This window comes from Nomascus leucogenys, chromosome 24 (assembly GCF_006542625.1).
Source record: "Nomascus leucogenys isolate Asia chromosome 24, Asia_NLE_v1, whole genome shotgun sequence".
Lineage (NCBI taxonomy): Eukaryota > Metazoa > Chordata > Mammalia > Primates > Hylobatidae > Nomascus > Nomascus leucogenys.
In genome coordinates, this window is record NC_044404.1 from 22,602,780 (window position 1) to 22,625,041 (window position 22,262).

Consider the following 22,262-nt stretch of genomic DNA (forward strand, 5'->3'; position numbering starts at 1 on the left):
CCTCATTCCTCCCTTGGCCTCAGTCCTTCTCCATCTGTAAAGCGTCTTTGGATCAGACAGTCTTTAAGTGCCCCACCAACTTGGCCCTCCCATAACCTCAACTTGCCCATCCCCGCCCTCCTCTGGGCCAGGCCCCCACAGCCTGGTCAGAGCTGGGGGATGGATCTGTGTTGGCTTCCTGCTCCCAGAACACCCATCTGACCAACAAACGTGCCCTGACAACAGTTTTGCTGTCGTCATGTTCCGAGAGGTGATGAACTGGGTGAAGCAATTAAGTCAACCCAGCAAGTGAGGTTTGCAGTGCGCAGGACTCACGAGTAAGTGACTGGGGTCGAGGCGTGGACTCTCAAGGGGGCTGGCTATTGGGGGAAGAAAAATCTTGCCCTTTTTATTTATAAAGTAGATACGTAGTACATATATAGATATATTGTATGTCTGTAGTATTAAAATGTTTAGGGGAGGCCAGGTGTGGTGGCTCACGCCTGTAATCCCAGCACTTTGGGAGGCCGAGGCAGGCGGATCACTTGAGGTCAGGAGTTTGAGACCAGCCTGGGCAACATGGTGAAACCCCATCTGTACTAAAAATACAAAAATTAGCCAGGCATGGTGGTGCATGCCTGTAATCCCAGCTGCTTGGGAGGCTGAGGCAGGAGAATCACTTGAACCCGGGAGGTGGAGACTGCAGTGAGCTGAAATTGCACCACTGTACTCTAGCCTGGGCAACAGAGTAAGACTGTGTCTCAAAAAATAATAATAATAAATAAAAATAAAAATGTTTGGGGGAGAAGATGTCCTAAAAGGATCCCTGGGGAATAATACTGGGAAAAAATTGTGAGCAACACCACGTTAAGGGAAGGAGAGGAGGATCAGGGCTGGGAGCCACACTCATTTGTCCACAGTCCTGGTACTAGGGACAGAGGGGTGACCAAGCTCAGAAACACTGCCCTTAAGAAGCTCACCATCTAGTGAGTGACAGTCAATAAAACAGGCAATCATACCCAATGACAGAGCCATGCCAGGGCCGGGGTAGGGAGGGCAGTGGGGCAGGGGAGGGGCTTCACATCAGGGAGGCTCCCGAGACTGGGCCAAGCACGGTTGCAGCAAGTGAATTTAGATAGCTCGGGGAAAGCCAGCCCATTGAGCGCCCATTGAGCCCAGCTCCCCGTCTAGATGCAGTCTGCAGGTGCCTCCATAGACGGATCCCCTCGGGCAGGGTGGGGCGCAGAGGGGGTTGAAGGGAGGCCTTCAAGTTCAGCTCAGTATACCTTCTTGCCAGTGCCTGGAAGATGCTGGAATCTTCCCGTTAAAGCCTTGTCCCTCAACCTGAGAGATATATCTTAATGGCAACCTGATAGAATGGAAAGAATTCTAGACCAGCTGCCAAAAGAACGGAGTCTCGGTCCCAGCTATGCCCTTGATGTGCGGAGTATCCTGGGAGAGGCCAGCTCCCTCTCAGTCTCGACTCCCTACCTCTAAAATCGCTTCCTCCCCCCACCACGTCGCATGGGGGTCAGGCAGGAGAGGGCAGGAGAGGCCCACGGACGCCATCAGCCACAGCCTGTAGATCTGTGAGCTCACTCACACCTACGATGAGAGGTTTCTGCCCCATTTTACAGGCAAGGAGACTGAGGCATGGAGAAGTGAGTCACTTGCCTAAGATCACACCTGTTGTAAGAGGGAGCCAGGATCGTATCCCAGTGGCACTGATGGGGTGAGCGGGGAGAGGCAGGGGTGGTTCAGGGGAGGCGGATGTGCTGGCCCTACAGGCCCTCTGCTCAGCTGTCTCACGGGTGGCCCTGGGCTATCCACCCGAGAGCCACAATCCATCACTCTTCCAGGGGGCTGTTTACAAGCAGAGCACACGCTGAGGAGATGGCTCAGTGGCAGCTGGGGACCCTAGAGACCCTGAGCCGGGAAAGGGAAGGCCCATGGGGCCCTGGAGCTGTCTTCACAGGCCTTCAGCTGTCAGAGGGATCTATTTAGGACACAGATCTGACCACGCTGTGGCCCACCCTCACCCCCCACAGCGCCTGAGATGAAACCCTGGTAGCTTAGCCAGACAGTGTCCTCTGAGACCCGACCTCTCCAGCCTCGTCACTCACTCTCCCCTGCCTCGGACTTCACTCTCAGGTCAGCAGACTACCAGCAGCCTCCATCCTCGCACCAGCTATGCCCAGCCCCATTTCTGGGGCAAGAAGGAAGCGTGGCACTTCCCTCACTGAGCCTCTGCATGTGCTGCCCCTGGGCCAGAGGGCCCTTCCTTGGCCTCTTCCTGGCCAACACCTGCTGACACTTTGAGCCCTGACTCAGATGTCACCTCTTCCAGGAAGGCCTCCTGTGTGCTTCTCCTGTGCCCCATCCTTCTGATCCTTGAACTTAGGCTCTACTGCGGTCATCTGTGTCTGCCTCAGCAGCACAGGCCGGGTCAGAGTCAGCTTCTGGGTGTGGACTGCCCACGTGGCTGCCCTCACAGGAAGGCCAGAGCAGCCAAGTCAAGTGCCGTTTTCCCCATTCAACAAGTGAAGAGATGGAGTCTTGGAGAGTAACTGGCCCAAGGTCATACAGGTATTAGGAGGTGGAGCAGGGATCAAAGCCCTGAGTCTGGCATCAGAGCACTCATGGGGTGAGGTGAGTCTGAGGTCTGCAGTCTTTAGAGACCTTCACTGACACCGGGGTTCTCAGACATCACCTTCTCCGACAGTGTGGACAGAGCCCTCACTGTCTACACTCCCCGGAATAGTCCCATGCCACTCCCCATCCTCTCACCATCTTAGTTTTTTACAGAGCACTTAGCAGGATCGAAAGTTTTATAGGCCGGGTGCGGTGGCTCACGCCTGTAATCCCAGCACTTCGGGAGGCCGAGGCAGGTGGATCACTTGAAGTCAGGAGTTCGAGACCAGCATGGCCAACATGGTGAGACCCCCATCTCTACTAAAAATACAAAAATTAGCCGGATATGATGGCATGTGTCTGTAATCCCAGCTACTTTGGAGGCTGAGGCATGAGAATCACTTGAACCCAAGAGGTGGAAGTTGCAGTGAGCTGAGATCGCGCCACTGCCCTCCAGCCTGGGTGACAGAGACAGACTCTGTCTCAGAAAAAAAAAAAAAAGTTTTATAAATTTCTTTACTCATTGGCCTGTCTCTGAGGCAGGGGCAGGGACCTGGCCCGTCTTGTTCACTGTTCACGGTTGGGTTCCCAGTGCCTAGACCAGTGCGGTGCCCAATACATGTTTGCTGCATGAAAGAGCATTGAGCACGTGCCTGGCGGTGGTGGCGAAGCACAGTCCATCATCCTCTTGGTCGCCACAGCCACTCATGAGCTAGGCATTCTGCACATTTTTTGGATGAGGAAGTGGAGCCCCAGAGAAGTTAAGGGCCTGACTCAGGGTCACTGAGAAGTGGCAGAGCCTGGTGGTCAAGTTTGATTCCAAAGCTTGCACCCTTAGACTCTGGGCCACAAATGAGGGTGCTGCACCCAGCAAGGCTCACAGACTGGCCCGAAGTCACCCAGCCAGCTTCTGCTCAAGTCGGTGGCTACATTCTTCACACCGCTTTCCGCTGGGTCCCCCGAGGGCTTAGGCTTGGAGCAGGTCATATTTTCAGTACTTTCATTCTGCCTTTTATTAAGCCATGTAAGGGCTCTGCAGACTTCATAATTGTCCACAGTTCAGCTTCGCCTTTTTTTCCCCCTTTGCAGCTTTTAAAATGAACACACTCCTTCAGCAGCTGCGGCGTCATTAATTCTCTGGCCCCATCCTTGGTGAGGCCTCGGGCCTGAGGTCGGGCTCCTCTGATGGCCCTGGCAGGAGCCTTTTCAAGCTCCTAATCCACTTGGCAGTTGTTTGAACTCTCAGAAATTATGCCTTCTCATCTCGTCCTAATGAACTCATAAGCCCAGTTAAGGCCAGAGGAGAGTGCTTGTTCTTCCCGGCTCTGTCCCTGAGGCAGAAGCTCAAGCCTTCCGAACACTGAACACTCCTTTCCCTTTCTCCTCTGGGCCTCAGTCTCCCCGCCTGTGCAGTGGAGGCTCGGAGTCTCCGGTATGGAAGGGCTCTTCCAGCTCAGACATTCCAGAACAGGGACAGTGCCATCCCCTAGAAATAGAAGGTGAGCCACGCGTGTCATTTTAAATTGCCTAATAGCTGTATTAAAGGAGTAAAAGGAAGCAGGAGAGATTAATGTCAATAATGTATTTTATCTAGACTACCTATATTTCAAGCGTTCACTGGCCACATGTGGCTAGTGGCTACCGTACTGGAGAATACTGTTCTAGAATTCTTGTCTTGTTCTGCCCTCAACCTTTCCTCTCACCTTTCCTGGGGCTGTGGGCTGCCCTCGTTCTCCCAGTCCCTACCCACCTGACTGAGTGCCAGCCTGGATGGCAGTTACAAAGCCTGTGACACCAAGAGCTGGGCTCTGAGGGTGAGGGGTCTTGGTCATGAAGGTATGCGCAGCCTCCAGAAGGCTTCTCGCCGTGCCCTGAGTGGGAGGAGGAGATGGAAGGGGAGAAGGGCACTGCCTCCCTCTTCCCCCAGGAAAGGCAACATCGTGAGGAAAATCAATCTCAGAACCTGAATACTCGAGGCTGAGCTTGGTGGTTCATATTTGTAGTCCCAGCTACTCAGGAGGCTGAGTTGGGAGGATCACTTGGGCCCAGGAGTTTGAGGCTGCAGTGAGCTGTGAATTTGCCGCTGCACTCCAGCCTGGGCAACAGAGCAAGACCCTGTCTCAAAAAAAAAGAAAAATCCAATTTGGGAGGAGGAGGAGGAGAGAAAATAATAAATAAATAAATGTACACTATTCAGATCCTGATTTTTACAGAGGAGGAAACTGAGGCGCAGAAAAAGAAGTGGCTCTTTTCCTTGTTCCCAGATCCCTCTTTCATTCAGTCGCTCCCTTTCCTCCCTTCTTCCCAGGGGTGTGTGTGTGTGTGTGTGTGTGTGTGTGTGTGTGTGTGTGTTTGTGTGTGTGTAGGGCAGAGCGGGAGGGCTACCTGGGAAATAAACTCCCTGCCCGCATACAGCCTTGGTTTCGGGCATTAGAACCCCTGCCTGCAAACTGCCTGATGCTGGGGGGTCAAGGTGGCGGGGAGACCTGTGCTGAGCGGGACTCTGCAACAGCTGAAATGGGAGTGGGGCTGTGGGAGGGAACGGGGGCTGGAAGGCGGAACTTTCTTCTCTCACTGGATGCCCTGAGCCCAGGCCCCCTCACGGCCCTCTGGATCTTGCCTGTCTGGTTCCTGCTGGGACCCCAGGCCCCGCACCCACGGGGCTGGCACTGAGCAGGTGCTCCTGCTGTCCTCAGCCTGCCTCTCTGCCTCCCTCCCCTCCTGGTCCTTCTACTGCTCCCCACAGCCTTCCTCGAATCCCTGTCTCCGCCTCTGCCCTCCAGCTCCTTGCGGATCCCTCTGTCTATCTGGGTCTCTCTTGCCCTCTCCCTCAGTCTAGCTTGACTGGTCAGTCTCTTCTGGCCTCTCTCTGGCTGCCTGTCTCTCTCTATCTCTCCACACGTCTCTTGCCTTTTCTCCTCTGGCTCTTCTTCTCTTCCCATCTCCTTTCTCTGTTGCTGTCTCTCCCCAAGGCCCCCAACCTCACCCTCATCCTCTGACTCTCTCCTGGCCTTCTCCTCTCTCTTCATCTCTCCCTCTCCATCTCTTTCTCTCTCTCCATCTCTTTCTCTCTGTCCATCTCTCCCTCTCTCCATTTCTCTCTCTCTCTCCCCATCTGTCTCTCTCTTCCTCTCTCTCCATCTCTCTCCCCCTCTGTCTCCATCTCTCTCCCTCTATCTCCATCTCTCTCTCCCCCCTCTCCATCTCTCTCCACCTCCATCTATCTCTCCCCGTCTCTCTCCATCTCTCTCCGTCTCCCTCTATCTCCATCTCTCTCTCCCCCTCTCCCTCTCCATCTCTCTCCCCTGCCTCCATCTGTCTCTCCCTCCTCTCCCTCTCTCCATCTCTCTGTCCCTCTGCATCTTCTCTCTCTCCATCTATCTCCATCTCTCTGTCCCTCTCCCCCTCCCTCTCTCACTCCATTTCTCTCTCCTCTCTCTCTCCATCTCTCTCTATCCCCCTCTAACCCTTTCTCCTTCCCTCTTTCTCCCCCTCTCTCTCTCCTTCTCTCTCTTTTCCCCTCCCTCTCTCTCTCCCTCTCTCTCTCCATTCCTCTCTCTCTCTCTCTCTCTCCCCACTCCATCTCTTCTCTCTCCCTCATCTCTCTCTCTCTCTCCCTCTCTCTCTCCATCTCTCTCCTCTCTCCATCTCTCTTTTTTTCTCTCCCCTGCTGTCTCTCCATCTCTCTCTCTCCCTCTGTCTCTCTCCATCCCTCTCTCTTTCTCTCTCCCTCTCTCTCTTCCCCTGCTCTCTCTCCATCTCTCTCTCTTTCTCTCTCCCTCTCTCTCTTCCCCTGCTCTCTCTCCATCTCTCTCTCTCTCCCTCTTTCTTGTCCCTCTGCATCTGCTCCCATGTCCCTCTCCCTTCCACACCCCTCTCTCCCTGTCACTTATTTGCGCCTCTCCTCCCCAGCTTCAGTGGCACCCCGCTCCTCTCAGCCTCCCGCCTTTCCTCCTTGGGAAGGCAGGCGCTGCGGCAGCCAGCAAGAAGCCCCACTGGATGACAGCCAAGCCCAAGCATCCCTCGGAGCTGTCACCGAGGAAATCACACACCAGCGCCTGAAATTCAAATTAGAGTTTTGCTGAAGCTGCTAAAACTCATCAAATACTATCTTTGAAGTCCGCTAGCAAGCTGGTCATTGCTCTTAAAAGAGTCCCTGTTGGAAATGAGATGGTAGAAGGAGGGTTCAGGCAGGGCATCTATCCTGGGGCCTGGGAGTGAGGGCCCCTCCTCCCAACCACCCTCCCAGACATGCCCAGCACTGATGGTTACTATCTGGGGGCTCCCTCACAGCAGGCTCTCTGGGTCAGCCCCCAGCCTTGCCAGACCAAGATCCCACCGCTGCACAGAGAAAGGAGCCCTGGGGTAGAGGTCTGACTGGGCTGTGGGGTCAAACACCAGCTTCCAGGTCCCCATCCCTCTGCTGCTGCCTAGCCGTGTGACCCAGGGCAACTGACCTCCTCCTTCTAGGCCTCCTCTGCAAACCGGGATATGAGTATTTATCCCTAGCGTGTAGTAAGGTATTACATGAAAAGCACCCAGCACATCCTTGCTGCTCAATAAATCACCATTGTTTGTGCAATAGTAACAGTTGCAACAACACATGCAGTCATTAATAACAACAGGCACAGCAAATATGTGTCAGGCATTGTTTTTGTTTGTTTGGTTTTGTTTGTTTGTTTTGTGACAGAGATTTGCGACAGAGTTTTGCTCTGTCGCCCAGGCTGGAGTACAGTGGTGTGATCTCTGCTCACTGCAACCTCTGCCTCCCGGCTTCAAGTGATTCTGCTGCCTCAGTCTCCCAAGTATTTGGGACTACAGGCACGCACCACCACACCCGGCTAATTTTTGTATTTTTTGGTAGAGATGGGGTTTCACCATGTTGGCCAGGCTGGTCTCGAACTACTGACCTCAAGTGATCTGCCTGCCTCAGCCTCCCAAAGTGCTGGGATTACAGGTGTGAGTCACCGTGCCTGGCCAGGCATTGTTTTAAGAGCTGTATTTATGTTAACTCATTCCATTCTCAGAACAACCCTATGAGGAAGCTACTCTTTATTTTTTGTAGAGACAAGGTTTCGCTATGTTGGCCAGGCTGGTCTTGAACTCCTGGCCTCAAGTGATCCACCTCCCTTGGCCTCCCAAAGTGCTAGGATTACAGGCATGAGCCACCATGCCCAGCCGGAAGCTACTCTTATTATCCCCATTTTACAGATGAGAAAAATGGAGCCCAAGAAGCTAAGTAACTGGCTCGCGGTTCTTCCCCCACCTACTGTCTCCCCAGCCTCTTTTCCAGTCTCTCCTCTTGGGTCCCCAACCCCAGGCCTGGAGGTCTGTGCTGAGCCTGCCCTTTGCCAATTGCCTGCACTTAAATCTTTTCTGGTCATCTCTGCCTGCCCCTTCCAGGACCCTGACCCTATAGTCAGTCCCTTCCAAGGGGGTGGCCTGTCAGACGGGGCTGTCACCACATGGCCGGCCTGCCTGGGGTCTCCATCCCTTCCAGCCAGGCCTGCCTGCTTTTCCCCCATCACCTGTCACCCACCCTAGTCTGACCTTTTCCATCACAGATCATCCAGCGGGGGTTTGGTCTTACTACAGGCCACCACCGAGCGAGGACAGGCAGTTTTCTACTCAGGAACTTAAGCATGAAAGTCCTTGACACCCTGCCTCCTGTTATCTGTGACTGATGACCCCTGGAAAGGGCAAAGTTAACCCACACTGAGATGGAAGAATTGAGCCCTGCAGCCCTCAGGGACGTGAGGGAAAGGCCCGCTGTGTGTGGAAAAGGCACCCAGGAGGGATTGGCTGGCATGGGTCCCACCTGACCCCGTGCCTGGCATCTTAGAAGGATGGCCCCCGAGCAAGCATGCCTGTGGCACAGTCAGTGGAGCACACCGTGAGAGCAGCTGCCCCACAGAGCGGCCCCGGCCCTAGAAATGACCACACGTGTCAGGCGTTGGGTGGCTGTGGAGCCAGTGGGAAGCCAGCCAGCCACCACTCGGTTTCAGACAGCCATCCACAGGATGCTGCTATGACCGGGGCCTGTGCCAGAGCCTGCCAACTTTGAGCTGCCCTGGAGTCTTTCATTCACTCAGCAAGCCTGTGTGGACCCCCACCATGTGCCAGGCCAAGCCTTGAAGAAGTCACCACCTGGCCCCCCTCAAGTCCCCAGGGCCTGGAGAAGAGACACCACCCAGCATGGCTGTGCCACTATGATGAGTTCTGTGATGTGGACATTCAGGAGGCTGAGGCAGCTCTAAGGACACACTGACCCAGATAGGGGAAGCAGAGAAGGCTGTGGAGACCTGAAGTCAGGGTCGTTTGAAGTGGAGTTCACAGGCAAAGGGCCAGGGTGAGCAGAGAGGAGTGTGCCAGCTGGGGCAGCAGCTGAGGGGAGCAGAGAGGCCTTGGTGGACAGGAGCGGGAAGTTCAGAGTGGTTTTTCCCTGGAGCTGGGGAGGCAGGAGTGGTGAGACCCTCAGCTGGAGAGAGAAGCAAGAACTGGGCCACGGTACCCTCTTGGTGGAGAATGGCCCAGAAGGGATTCCTGAATGTTTCCTGAAGATTCTCTCTAACAGGATTTGGTGCTAAGTTCAGGCCTAAGAAACCTTCTCTGAGTCTCTACCACATGCCTTGAGCCTAGCGCTGTCTGAGCAAAAACGATTGCCCACAGAGGAAGCACCCCGCCCCCACAGGGCTTCCTCAGCCCTGAGTGCACCCCGGGCTCTGGGGTCCCACAGCTGCCAGGCCACCATCTCTGCCCAGGCTGCAGGGACCACAGGCTGCCCACACCCACCACTCGATTCCAGCCAGCCATCCGCAGGATGCTTCTATGACCAGGGCAGGACAGGTACTTTTCAGATAAGGAAACCGAGGCCCAAAGACAGGGAGGCCTCGGTCACACAGAAGTTAGCAGCAAGGCCAGGACCCAGAGCCCCGGCTTCCCATCCAGGGCTTTCAACACGACCACGTGGAACTCAGATGAAGCCTGAGGGTCTGGTTTAGGGATTTTCACTGATGGCCAAGGCAACAGGATGTACCAGGGCAGCAAGCCATGGCCCCGTGCCTGCTGTGTGCCAGGTGCGTGCTGCATCCTCAGGGGCTATGCCAAGGAACAAGAGGAAAGCGGATATTAAATAGTATCCGACTGACATCAAAACCTTTTTGTAAGGATGCAGGGAGTGAGCGAGTGCTATGCAACTATAAAGTTAACGTGGAAGTGGGGAGGCCACGAGGGACAGACTATGGAAGGAGGTCTGCTCTCCGCCCCCAATATCCCATCCTTAAGCCAAGGGGGCTGCAGCACCACCTCCTGGGCTTTCCCATCCTACCCTCTGTGCCGCTCGCTGAGCCTGTGTAGGCACGCGCGTGTGCACGGCCCGCATGTACACGTGTGATGAGCAGGAGCTGCTGACAAGTGCCCCAGGTGTATTTTGGGGGCCGTTAAAGCTCCGTGTTTAATGGCTGAAGCCACAGTGGTCACGGCTGTCACTGAGGATTTCACGGGCTCCTGTACATCTTTAGCTTCCTTCTTCCCAGACGACTTTATCATCCCCAGCGTCCCCAGCCCCTAGGCAGTGATGGGGAGAGGGGGTGGGGCCAGAGCGCTGAGCTCCCGCGTTTGAGTTCATAAGCTCTGGTAGGGGGTCAGGCCCACAGAACAAGCCCAGGTGCAGACTGAGGGTAGGGTGGGGCCTCGAGCAGGGTCCAAGGTCAGAAACCCTTCTCTGAAACCACTCCACAGAGCCAGCGAGCTGGAGGCCGGGTGGACCAAGAGGCTGCTTCCAAAGTGTGGATGGCGATCCAGGACCAGCAGGAGGTGACATCTGAAAGCCAGGAGGTCATGAGTGGGGAAGGCCAGGAACTTTAGGGGCCAGCAGAGGGACTCAGAAGTGGAGTGGGGAGAACCAGAGAGGAGAGGGCTGTGAAGCCTGGCTGCATTCCCTGGGAAGCCGCTCAGATCTGGGGCCTGGAGGAGTTGCTGGGAGGGCTGGTCTCAGGCTAAAATCTGAACAGAGCTGGCATCCCCAGAACCTGGGAACAGTCCCCAGGAAGCCAAGGTATCCAGGGTGGGATGTGGGGGTTGGGTGTTGGCTAAGTCGGGATCCTTGAACTCAGCCACAGCAGCCACTTGCCTGCCTTTGAGCCCATCCCTCCCCAACTCCCTCTTTCATTAAGGGGTGATCATCAGGCACTCCCACTTCGGTGGGTGAGATGAACAATCACATTTTCCACACTGCAGTCAGTGCCAGGATGGAATTAGGCAGTGTGGGCAAAACGCCTGGCACAGCCCACTCCCCCTGAGAGTCTGATCGCAGTGAGCCATTATGATGATGGGATGACCAAGGGGTGAGGGCCAGGGGGCCTGGGGGTCACCCATCCAGACTTCAGAGGTTCAGTTCGGGGAAGGCTTCAAGGAGGAGGTGATGTCCAAGCTGAGATCTGCAGGAGATGTAGAAGTTAGGCCCTGTGGGAAGTGGCGGGGTGAGAGGAGGGTGCCAGGCGGAAGGAGTAGCCCACGCCAAGCCCAGAGCAGAGAGGAGAGGACAGGAGTCCAAGATGCTGCGAGGAGCGAAGCAGAGGCCAGACCACTAAGAGCTTCGTTTCTCAGGCCACATAGCCGGGGCTTCCTCCTAAAGCAGTGGGATCACCTTGGCAGGTGATGCCAAGGGAAGTATCTTGCTTTGGAAAGATGGCCCTGGCTGTGGTTGGAGGCGAAATTGGAGGTGGGGCACCTAGAGGTAGGAAGACCCCCCCACCCACCCCCCACCCAGAGGCAGTGGCCAGCAGAAAGGGAGGTGATGGAGTTAACGAGGGGACAGATTCAATAGATGGGCTCGAGCTAGAACAAGGCTGGTCCTTGGGCGATTTCTGGGGTTTATTGGGAGGAGCCATCAGCGAGGCTGGGCCCCCGCCTGTGAGGCCACAGGGGAGGCAGGCCGAGCCCAGGCATGGGGCCAGACTGTCTCCACCTCAGCAGCAGTCCCTCCACAGCCCGAGGTGGGAGCCTGTCACCAGCAGCCCCAGGAAACATCCCCATGGAGATACGTCTGATGGACCTGCCACCACAGTGCCATCCCACCCGGCCGGCCCCCTTACCAGGTAATCGGTTTTCACCAGAAACGTCCTTCAGCCTCGTCCCAGCTCCCAGCTCAGAGCCAGGGAGGGCGGGACACGCTGGACTAAGAAGCTGCCTTTCTTCCTGGAACAAATGACCTTGGGCCAGGACCCGCAACAGCTCGGCTGGGATCCAGACAGCCTGGGTCCCCAGCGGCCCTGGGTGCCCCATTGGGGGCAGAAAAGGGCTCTCATCCCCTCTTGCACTCGCATCCAAGGGAGTAACCCTGCATTTGGGACAAATCCAAATTAAACTAGACTCCTGAGAACTGCTCCTAGGTGATCCCTGAACCACATGGGTCTCCAGTGTCCAAGTGACCCTCTATCTCCCTCCCAACAAACCTGCCCCAGGGAGTTCTCTGGCCAAGGGGACATACGCGGGCTGGAGGGTTCACATCTTAGTTTGGCTGCTTCCTGGCTGGGTGACCTTGGACAGGTTGCTCCCCTGCTCTGAGACTCTGGGCAGCCTAATGATGTGATGCCCCAGCAGCCTTGGTCGGAGGTGAGTGGAGGAGGGGAATTGCAAAGCACCCAGCTCATGTTGAGCCCCGCATAGATGACAGCCCCTTCTGGCTGCTGCGTTCCACCTGCCCTGCTGGGGATCAACACACAGACTCCCCTACCTCTCCTCTCCCCGAGGCTGACAGGTGAACAGACCCACAGCCTGGCTCCTTCTCCATGATCTGCTTGCTCCACGGTGAGATGGCCCAAGGTAGCGGCCAGAGGCCTGGATGAGGAGCCAAGAGATTGGGTTCTGGTCCCAGATTTGCTGCTGGCTGTGCAACCTGGGAGAAGTCACCTTCCCTCTCTGGGCCCGGCAATCACTCCCTTCGTCCTTCCATACATGCCACTCCCACACCACTTTTCAGCTCTCCCTCCTTCGGAGCCTACAGTAGCTTGTTCATTGCCAGGAAATGGTCTACATTAGTCTGTCTGAACCGTCAGATTAGGAGTGTCCGCAGAGGGGGTTATGTGTCACCAGTACCTGGCACCCCGCACAGGCCCCCACACTGTCAGGCCTCAGAAAACGTGGGTGGATGGAACGGGATGGAGGTGGGACAGGGGTCTTCTTTGCCCATGTGACAGATGAGCACATGGGCCCAGGAGGCAGGGGAGGGGGACTTCCGAACGCAGAGCACTGGGCAGGCATTCCCTCCGTTCGTTTGCAGCACTGGGGACTGAGGCCCAGATGTCCAGCAACCAACATGGCCTGACACAGGGGCCAGAGCATCCCTTGTGTGGCACTGGCTGTGGTGACAACAATGGTGTCAGTGGCTGGGAAGGCGGCCGCCGTGGTGTGGGTGGGGGTGGCTCCGGTGCTGGCCATGACCCTGGCTCTGGCTCCTGAAATCAGACCTCCCCTGCAGTGATGGAGCCATCGCCCCTCCCACCACGCCCTCTGCCTCGGCAGCTTGAATGAGAATCAGACACAGATCTTTAGAGCTGCTTAGCATCTCAATACATTCGGTATTGGGCATTACCAAGTCACTCTCCTTAAACCATTCCCCTGCTCGAGAGAGGTGCCCTCACCACGACCCACCCACTCACACCCACGCAATCCCCGCCCCCACACACAAGTCACTGTCACCCAGGCACTGGATGCTCTTTCTCTGTCTCATCACACACACACACACACACACACACACACACACACACGCGTGCGCTCTCTCCCCCTCCCTCTCGTTGTCTGTCTGTCTCTCTAGAAAACACTGGCATGCACAGAGTTCCTCCCATATGTGAGAATGCCAATGCATTGTCCCCCCAACAAGGCAGAGTGGTGATACGGTTGTTTTTGAATATCAGGGACATTAATGCTCCTCTCTCTGATATGCAGCCGAGGCTTTCTCCCTCCTGCTCCCTGGGGGCGGCCTTGGGGCTGGGCAGGGAGAGCCGGGCAAAGGGCCTGTGAAGCCCGAGGACCTACTCTGTGCCAGGCATCCTTTTAATCTTCACAACCCTAAAGGACAGGGGGTGGTGGCCCCATTTTGCATATCTGGACTGAGGCTCAGAGAGGTAGAGTGAGCTCCCAAAGCCACACAGCACACGGGAAGGGTCAGGCCTGGGGTTTTTATTAAACCAGGTCTGACTCCAGAGCTCTTTGCTGCCTCCCAACACTCTAGAGACTTTCCTCAGCCGTTTCCTGGGAGCCCTGTCACCCTGGCTGTCCCCAGGGAGGGCCCCTGCACCACCCCGTGTTCACACTTAGAAGTCAAGCCCAGCTTTGACCCGTGGACTTGGCAGAACCTCCCTGCTCCACCCACTGAGATTTTGGCCTCTCCTCGGGGCCATGAGCTCCTTGACCTTCCCCATAGAAGTCTGAGGGGCCAGGGAAGGGTCAGCCAACCCACCTGGTAACCCCCAAAGCAATAACCCAGCACCCACGTGGCACCTGCTCTGTCCTCACTGCCGACCTGGCCCCTCGCCCAGGCCTTCTCCACGCTCGGAGTCTCCCCCTGCTGCCTGGCCCCAGCTGTCTCATGACTATGTGCTTGGGCTTTGGGACCAAACAGATGTGAGTGCGAATCCTGACTCTGCCACTTAATAGCTGTGGCATCTTGGGCACGTCACGTTCCCCCCTCCGGCCTGATCCCCATTTACATAGAGACAATGTTGATAATAATAGAACTCACTTCAAAGGATTGTTATTGAGATTAATAAGAATAGTGACTATTCTGTCATTTTATCCTAGATGCAGAGAGTCCTTGGAGGCCCTCCCCCATGCGGAGCAGCACCCCAGAGAGGTAATGTGATTTGCCCAAAGTCACACAGGCAGGCAGTGGCAAAGACAATCTAGCCTCAGTTCCGGGGCTGGGCCAGGCCTCAAGGAGGAGCCAGGGCCTCCCTTGTGGAGGGCAACCTGCCGGCCGGGCACTGACGAGCTGGTGTCCAGCGAGAGAAGAAGGGGCCCCTGCTCCCCAGGAGGGTGGTGGAAATCAAGGAGCCACCGGAGGAATCCAGGTAGGATTCCAGCCCCAGCCAAGAGTGCCGCTGAGACAGACGAGGCTCTGAGACAGAGCTGACTTGGGCCGGGGGGCGGGGTGGGGGACGGGTGGCTTCCCTGAGGACCAGTGGCCTGAGCCAAGCTGAAGGAGGAGTGAGGGGTGGTGGGGAGGAGAGGCTGAAGGAGGGAGCAGCAGAGACAAAGACCGTGTGCGAGGAGGGGCACAGTGCCTTCCAGAAAGCTTGGGGAGGGGGAGGCGGGGACTGGAGAGGTGGTAGAGGCCAGACCCCGCCCCTCTCTCCCTGCACTTGCAGGTGTGATAAAGATTTGGGTCTTTATCCAGAGAGGGTGATGGAAAGCTCTGGAAAAGCTCCAATCAGGTCAGAGGAGGGGAGGGCAGGGGCAGGGCTGATCATGACCTTGTGCACTGAATGGCTTCCTGGCTGCAGTGTGGCTAGCGGCTGGAAGGGGCCAGAGGGTGTGCACAGAGGCCAGGGATGTGGCCACCAGGGATGCAGCCACTGTAGCTGTCCCCGTGAGAGGTGAGGGAGGCTTAGAGCAGGCTGATGGCGGTGGAGATGGAGAAGCATGGACACACTCCAGACACGTCCAGGTGGTATCAGCAACAGGACTGTGCTGTCCTGGCCACGTGGCTGCTGGAGAAGGAGGCTCAGGGACAAAGCGCAGTTTCCTGACTTGTGCAACTGGGTGGCCCATGGTGCTGGGAGAGGCCCAGGGCGTCATCTGGGGCAGGGGCAGGTGGTGTTTGAAGGGCTGTGGAGGTGACAATGGGCTGTGCAGGGACTGTGATGGAGGTGACAATGGGCTATGCAGGGACTGGGAGATGAGCGGAGTGGAGGGGAGACCGGGAGAGAAGGAAATGGGAGGCCGTGAGAACAGCAGTTTGCTGGAAGGGGAGGAGAGAGGGAGAAGGCAGGGGAGTGAGGGAGGCTTTCATTATGGTTTGTTAGGACAGGACAGACGTGAACATGAAGGATGGAGCAGCCCAGACCTCTGAGGCCCCTCCCCATCCAGTCATCTTTCCACTCTACTCTGCTGCTTGCTTAGTGGTTCCAAACTGTGGACGTGATTGATTATGTGTAAACAGCAGGAAGCAATTAGTCTGTGCATGCCTGGCCATTAATAAGCCTCTTATGTATTTAGAACAACACCTCCCTTACCCTTCAACCCGGGAACAAATGTCTGGAGAACCGCCAGGAATAAGCAGAAGAGACTTCTGGGCAGCCACACCATCCGCCCTAACCTCACACTCTACCCATGGGGCAGTTGCTCGCTTACAGCCCATTGACTCTTACTCTACAAACAATTCTAACAAGCATTCCTTTTTATTTTCAAAGTCCACAAGAGATTACAAACCACAATGCAGGAGGCAGTTAGAAACTGTCAGAGGCAGGAGACCTGGGGCAGACAGAAAAGGTAGCTGACTGCCTGAGGGAGAAGGAAGAGACAGAAACTCGTTCAAGCCTGGGCGTTTCATGCCAGGGCAAATAAGTCCACCCAGCCCTGTGGCCCTGGAGGCACCTCTGTCTCATACTCCACAAGCAGGGGCTTGGACGAACTCATCTCTAGGTCTTTTTCCACATCAAGATTCGTGATTCTTGGTTCATAATGATGACTCTCAACCGCTAAGAATAGGCTAAATCACATTCAGTACTTGACACTTAAAAAGGACTTTTTTGAGCCGGGCGCAGTGGCTCAGGCCTGTAATCCCAGCACTTTGGGAGGCCAAGACAGGTGGATCACTTGCAGTCAGGAGTTCGAGACCAGCCTGGCCAACATGGTGAAGCCCCATCTCTGCCAAAAATATAAAAAGGTAGCCGGGTATGGTGGCACCCACCTATAATCCCAACTACTCAAGAGGCTGAGGCAGGAGAATTGTTTAAACCCGGGGGGGGGTGGAGGTTGCAGTGAGCCCAGATCATGCCACTGCACTTCAGCCTGGGTGACAAGAACAAAACTCTGTCTCAAAAAAAAAAAAAGGACTTTTTTGGAGATAATATTTTAAATTGTACATTTTAAGTTTTGGTGCCTTACAGTTTCTGAAGCATTCCCTTATGTGGAAGGGGGTTTTGTAATTGCCTATTTAATTATTCTGTTAGACGGAAACACTGTGAGAACAATGCCTGTGTCTGTTTGGCTCGCTGTCTTCTTCCAGCACCTGGCACGGTGCTACAGGGGGTGCCCAGTGCACATTTGTTGAATGAATGAATTTAGTAATAAATTAATATTACATACCAGGCACCACTCAATCAACAAATGTATTCTTACATCTAATTTCACCTATTTCTTTTTACTTTTTTTTTTTTGAGATGGAGTCTCACTCTTATCACCCAGGCTGGAGTGCGGTGGCACGATCTTGGCTCTCTGCAACCTCTGTCTCCTGGGTTCAAGTGATTCTCCTGCCTCAGCCTCCCGAGTAGCTGGGATTACAGATGCCCATTACCACGCCTGGCTAATTTTTGTATTTTTAGTAGAGATGGGGTTTCACCATGTTGGCCAGGCTGATCTTGAACTCCTGACCCCAGGTGATCCGCCTGCCTCAGCCTTCCAAAGTGCTGGGATTACAGGTGTGAGCCACCGTGCCCGGCCTTCTTTTTACTTTTTAAGGTGATGCTAAACACATTTTAAATTACGTATGTGGCACACACCACTGTCTTTCCATCAGACGGGGCAGTCTTAGACCCTTCTGCTCTGACTCTAGAGGCAAAGCACAAAGTTTAAACACATTCCCCGTGGTCTGCGTGAAACTCTCCCACGCAACATAAGCTACTTCCTCACTTGTTTCTGGCTGGGACCCTTCAAGGGCAAGGTCAGCTCTTATTACCAGGGAACCCCAGCAGCAGCCCGGTGGAGTGCCAGCGCCAAGCTCCATTCCCCTTGCAACTCTGGAAAACAGCTGGAGGAGGCACCTTACAGGTAGAAAAACAGAGGCCCTAAGCGGGAAAGCAACATGGGCCTCGTGTTAGGAATAGGACTCTTCCAAGATCGCCAGTGATTCCACCTTCCAGCCAGAGGAGAGGGAGAGATTTAGATGCAAGTGTCCGGAAAGCCCTGTCCCCTTTGAGACCCCTCACAAAGTGAACCAAGCCTGCTCTGAGATGTGGGGTGGGAGTTTTGAGACAGCTTGGGTGGGCAATAAGAGATCCAGGCCGGGGGCAGGGTGGCTCAGGATGGGTGAAGATTTAACCACTCGTCACTGCCCCGACTTGACCCCTCAGACTCCTACACATCTGTGTTCTGCCAGAACATCTTTTCTACCTGGGCCTAAAATGGCACCCGGCCTAGTTCGCCTGCAGAGCGCAGAGCCTCTGGGCTTCAGTCCCCTCCTCTAGCATGTAACCGTGCCTTCCAATCTTAGATCTCGTTATAGGTTTCCAAGCACGTTTGCATCTGTGAACTCACTTACGCTTCACAGCAACCCTGTGAGTTGTTGGCATTATCCTCATTTTGTAACTGGAGAAACTGAGGCTCAGAAAGGTGAAGTGAGGAGAGATACATCTGGGAGGGTCCACGCATAGGCGAGGCTTGTCTGATGTTCTTTGCAATTACTCTTCCCCCTCCCAGAAGGAAAAGACATGGGTCAGGGAGGAGTCTGAAAGTGGGGAAGGACTGACCCAGAGGCTGCCCTGCTCTGCCAAGCCCAGCTCTGCCCGCTGCTGCCCCCAGCTTCCCTGTTTTGTAGAACAAGGTCCCGATGTGCTGATGGGAGAGGGAGAGCACTGTTCAGATTCATCTCTAGGGTTCAGGCCAAGCCCACTTGGCAGGTACGGCTAGCACACCTGAACAGCTATCCAACTGTCCTGTAACTCTAGCCATGCTCACCTGGCATACTTGGTCTGCGGAGTGTGGCCCTCTTGGACAGCTGCCCATTCAGTCATTCAGCAAACGCTCCCGGAGCATCTACAGTGCACCAGGAGGACCCAGCAGGACCCAGCCGGGACCCTGCCATGGACTCTGCCCTCAAGCAGTTCAGAATCCAGTTGGGGAGAGGAGACAAAAGAAGCCACAAGCATCAGGGATTCCGCCCATGCACCTCAAAGGGCTCCCTGTCCGTCAGTCCTCTCAAATCTCATTGCGCTTCTCTTTAAAATGGGTGAAATCTCTGCATTGCGGGGATTCAATGAGAAAAGGCATGCTGAGTCCAGCCTGGATGGTGTTCGCAGTGCTGTGGCGGAGCTGGGGAAGATTTGCCCCAGCGGAGAGCCTGCCCCAGTCCCCCTCTGAGGCTCTCCCCACAGCCCTGTACTGCTTGACCCTTCAGGGAGGATGGAAGGTCAAGTCAACAGATGCAAGGTCAACTGTCTTCCTGTGGAACTGTCATGTCCCCAAGAGCCCGGTGAGATCACCTGCCCCTCTAGGAGTTTCTTCCTTCCCATTGGCAGATGGGCAAGTTGCCCCTTTGAAACCCAGAACAGCGAAGGGGAGGGGTGGGAGGGAGAGACCCCGGGGAGAGGGCACACCTGGGCTGGGGCATCCTGGGAGTTTCACAGGGGGCAGGGAGACAGCTGAAAGCATGCTGCTCTTAGCATTCCACGGAACATTGGCAAAATGAATTCCTTATTTTGCTAAAGAGCTTTGGAATGTGGAGCAGACTCCTGACTCAGAACCATCCCTCATGCCCACCAAGTCCTTCAAGGACTCCCCAGGTCTAGAAAACTTGGCTTTCTTCAGTTTCCTCACCTACAAAATGGGCAAAACCCAGGTTTGGTTGGCTTCACATACACGTGGGGATGCAGATCCCCAGCCCCCAGCAAAGCCTCTCTCCACCAACAAATCTTTCTGCGAGCCTGGGTTGGAGTAGGGGATGCCCAGGAGTGCTTGTGACTGTGTTCTGCATGCTGTCTGCATTTCTTTTTTCTTTCTCTTTTCTTTTTTGAGATAGGGTCTTGCTCTGTCTCCCCAGTGGGAATACAATGGCACAATCACAGCTTACTAATGGTTCGCTGCAGCCTCAGCCTACCAAGCAATCCTTCTGCTTCAGCCTCCTGAGTAGCTGGGGCCACAGGTATGTACCACCACGCCCAGCTAATTTTTTAAAATTTTTTTGTTGAGAGGAGGTCTTGCCATGTTGCTCAGATTGGTCTCAAATTCCTAGGCTCAAGCGATCCTCCTGCTTCTGCCTCCCAAAGTGCTGGGATTATAGGCATGAGCCACCGTGTCTCACCTTGTCTGCATTTTTCTGCCTCCCATCTGCCCACTTCTCTGACACCCCAGGAGTGAGTTCCCAGCCATGGATTCTTCCATCTGATGAGCCTTGAAGCACAGCCCGGAGGCCTATGGGCTACAGCCACTCTACTCACAGGTCTGCCTACACTATGGTGTTATTAAAATGTTTACATTAGCTGCCAACCTTAAAAATCAAGAGGTATCACATATAAGTTCCAGATAGACAACTTTTTCTTGAAAATGCAGAAAACTGGGCACACATCTCCACCAGCAATGTTGGCTGGATCTGGGTACACGCTCCTAGCAGGATCTATAAGGGTGCTGGCCTATCTCATGTAGGCATTTGAGTTTGCCACTCTGGTTCTAGTCCAATCTGCTTTGTACTCACCTGCCCTCTTACAGCGTCTCTGAACAATTTCTAGCTAGTATCTGCTTAAATGCCTCTGGTCACAGGTGGCTCACTACATGAGTGAGGCAGTCCACCTGAGCTGTGAGGAAGGGGCTCCTATGGAACTGTCTTCCCCCTTTCTGTAAGAAAAAAAAGACACAGATGAAAGAAATGGGTGTTGGAGTCAAGCAGCTGTGGATCTGAGTGCCTCTCTAGCGTTCAACCAGCTGTGTGATCTAAGGCAAATGATGGCCTTTCTGAGCTTCTGTTTCCTTAGGTGTGCCACCTCTGCAGGGCTGTGTGAGGCTTAAACTGGAGCGAGTTTATAAAGCCCCTAGAGCAGGTTCTGACTCGGGCACATGTTCCCCAAATGGCCTTTCTCATCCTATGTAACTTGCAGCCATGGCTCCAACTCCCCCCACCACCGCCCCCTCCCCGCCACGGACCATGGGAGCTGGGAGCGAAGGAAGAGGGGACTGGACGATGGTCTGTGCCAGACGGCAGTGGGAAGCGATTAGGCACTTGCTCCCGTGGGCATCCACCCTCTCAGGAGGCTGCAGGTCTCTTGCATTCTTCCCGGACTGCTTGGCCCACCAGGTGTGTGAGGGACTTGAGGGTGGCAGAGCAGGCCCCAGGATGCAGCCCTATATCCCTGTCCTCCCCTCACAGCCCAAAGCCATCCCTGGGTGAGACCCCTAGTCCTGGGGGATGGAACTGGAGACAGGGAAGGTCAGGGGAGGGAAAAGCAGGGAATGATAGTCCCCCTTACTGGAGAACAGCTGCCATGACCGACCACCTGGCTGTGTGCCCGGCCGGCTGCCAGGAGTTCCACCTGAGCCCTTTCACGCTACCCTAGGATATCGATACTGGTATTCTTGTTTTACAGACATGAAGTTTTAGACTCAGAGAGGTTAAGAAACTTGCCTAAGGCCACACAGCAGGCCACTTGCCTTCCTGGTCCCTGAGCCTGCCCTCCTGACCACTGCAATCTAAGGCCTCCCTAAAATCCCGTGGTCCCTAAATGCCAAGTTGTTGGGGTGGGGAAAAGAAGAGAGTTTTGGTTTTGGTGTTTTTTTTGTTTTTTCACCTAAAAGTGCCTCTGAGTTTGCCGCTGAGCCTATCTCTGAGCCTCTGGATGGATACACTAGTGTGTATCCATCGGAGTGTGTCACCACGCGAAGCACTCGGTGTTGGGGTCATGCATGCGGTGTTGGGGTCATGCATGCAGGAGCGAGCGTGCGGTGGATGTGCGGCCCGCGCGTGTGTCCACAGAGGGAATCCCTGGGTGGGTCTGGTCCTGGTGTCGCCGGGACGTCCCAATGGTGGCTTCGCGCACTGGGGCCCTGAGTCCAAGTGCGCAGCGCGGGGCGCGCCCCCTTAGGTGCCCGCCGGGGGAGTGTGGACGTGCGCACGTGCGGCGGCGGTGGCCGCGGGCCGGGTGGCCGCGGTGCGGGCTCCGTGTCCACCACCCCCCCGCCTCGGTGCTGATTGGCTCGGCGCCGTGACGGGCCGGCCCCCGCCCGGGGCGGCGGCGGCGGCGGCGGGCGCGGGTGCCCGCGTGTGCGCTGGGAGCCGCGTGTGCGCCGGGGTGTGCGCCCGGCCGGGTGTGCGGAGAGCGAGGGAGCGCGCTCCCTCCCGAAGCGCGGGCCGCCGCGGCCGAGCCCGAGGGTGCGCGGCGCCCCCGCCCGCCCGGCCCGGCCATGGCCCCCGCCCGGGGCCGCCTGCCCCCTGCGCTCTGGGTCGTCACGGCCGCGGCGGCGGCGGCCACCTGCGTGTCCGCGGCGCGCGGCGAAGGTGAGCGGCGGCAGCGGCGGCGGCGGCGGCGGCGGCGGCGGCGGGGCGGGGGCGGCCGAGGGGCGCTGGGCGCGGCGCGCGCTGCCTGCGGCTCAACTTCCTTTGCATCGACCCTGAGCTCCAAGGCGGCCGGGATCCCTCGGCCCGGGGGGCGGGGTGGCACCGCGGAAGAGACCCGGGATTAAGGGACAGAGCGGTGGACATGGGAACCCGCGAGCTTGAGGAAGAC

General features: G+C 55.9%; 1 protein-coding gene across 1 annotated transcript in view; it reads left to right on the top strand.

Annotated features, from left to right (window-relative positions):
- The first annotated feature begins 21,803 nt into the window (after positions 1-21,803).
- The window catches only part of EPHA8 (EPH receptor A8), a 40,565-nt gene continuing 40,106 nt past the window's right edge, over positions 21,804-22,262 (top strand). Inside the window, exon 1 of the mRNA XM_030805395.1 lies at positions 21,804-22,033. Within this exon, the coding sequence (XP_030661255.1) occupies positions 21,940-22,033 (94 nt within the window). The 5' untranslated portion in view covers positions 21,804-21,939. The remainder of the gene's footprint in view (positions 22,034-22,262) is intronic.